The following is a 1,362-nucleotide window of genomic DNA, read 5'->3' on the forward strand; positions in this document are numbered from 1 at the left end:
GTGAACTCTAGAAAAAGGAATTGGTCACAAACATTCATTTTCAGTAGACATTATGCTTGAATTACCTTCTTTTTTTTTCCACCCTCATCAGATTGGAGTTAAACTTGTCCAACATCGAATCGGAAAATCAGGTTCTTCGCCAACAAGCTTTGGTTGCTTCAACCAATGAAGACCTCTCAGAAGAGTTGACAAAGTAAGAATCTACAAATTAGTATAGATTTTCTTTGATGGAGAAATATAAATGTACACAAATTGACTTATCACTTATGGAGCACACACGAACACGTACTGTTCATATAACTTGACTTCTAAGAAACTCAAGTTAAGATGCAAATGATGAACAAAATTGACATTTGACAAAACTATGCATGTATTACAAAGTATATGGCCTTTTCTAAGCATTTTTTTAGTAAATAGTGCTAGTTTTGTTAAATTCAGTAAATCACCGCTTTTAAAAATAGGTAATTACTCATGTACTAAGTTGTGGTTTATACTGGTTAACTTGGTGGTTTATAACTGATTAACCAATATCAATTAGAGATTAGCCAGTTTCAAATTAATAATTTACCGGATTATCAGTAACAAACCATCGGTATATCACTAATTAAACCATTATTAAAAAACAACCATTTACCAAAAACAAATAAAAGTTCGGCCATTAATTAAAAGAGGTGGCCAAAACCGGTCATCCACCTAATTTTCCAATACTAAAATGGTGATTACATAGCACAATTCTGAATTATTTTCTTTGGACAGCCTCAAGAGTAAAGTTGCAGATTTGGAATCAGAGAATGAACTTCTCCGCAGCAAACCTGTAGTAGTTGTGGAACAGAAAACTAGTTCAGAAATCCTACAACCACCACCAGTCAAGGTAAAATTGCTTCAATTTTTTCTCTTTTTTATTTTGTAATTTCACTTCCAACATTTTTCAATGACTTTTTGTGATGGTGCAGGTTTATGATAATGGGCATCTAACAGAGGAAGAACTTCACAAATCTAAGGTTTTTCATAACCTTCTTTTACTTCGTCCCCTAAACTTCTCACGATTTAGCATTTTGGTCCCTAAAATTTTTTTTCCTTGACAATTTACTCATAAATTTAAAAACATGTAGCAATAATTTTGGACGGAATAATTATAACGGTTTCATCACTAATTCTCCCTAAACCTCTTGTAGATTGACCACTTCATCCCTGGAACTTTTATGATGGTGCAGGTTCATGATAATGGGCATCAAACAGAGGAAGTGCTTCTTAGACCAAAGGTTCTTCCAATCTTTTTAAGCACTCGTGGCCCTTAAACTTCTCACGATTTCGCACTTTGATCGCTGATTTATTTTTCTTAGCTTTTTACTCCTATATTTA

General features: G+C 33.3%; 1 protein-coding gene across 1 annotated transcript; it reads left to right on the top strand.

The window, feature by feature from the left end:
* Window positions 1-91: 91 nt before the first annotated feature.
* On the top strand, window positions 92-1,262 carry LOC112092641 (myosin-12-like; the record flags this gene model as incomplete). The annotated part of the gene is made up of 4 exons (XM_024169226.1): window positions 92-193; window positions 757-871; window positions 954-1,001; window positions 1,176-1,262. Coding segments are annotated over 4 exons (352 nt in total), but the record flags the coding sequence as incomplete, so codon positions are not given.
* Window positions 1,263-1,362: the final 100 nt, after the last annotated feature.

The sequence above is a fragment of the Morus notabilis genome, unplaced genomic scaffold (assembly GCF_000414095.1).
Source record: "Morus notabilis unplaced genomic scaffold, ASM41409v2 Scaffold10093, whole genome shotgun sequence".
Lineage (NCBI taxonomy): Eukaryota > Viridiplantae > Streptophyta > Magnoliopsida > Rosales > Moraceae > Morus > Morus notabilis.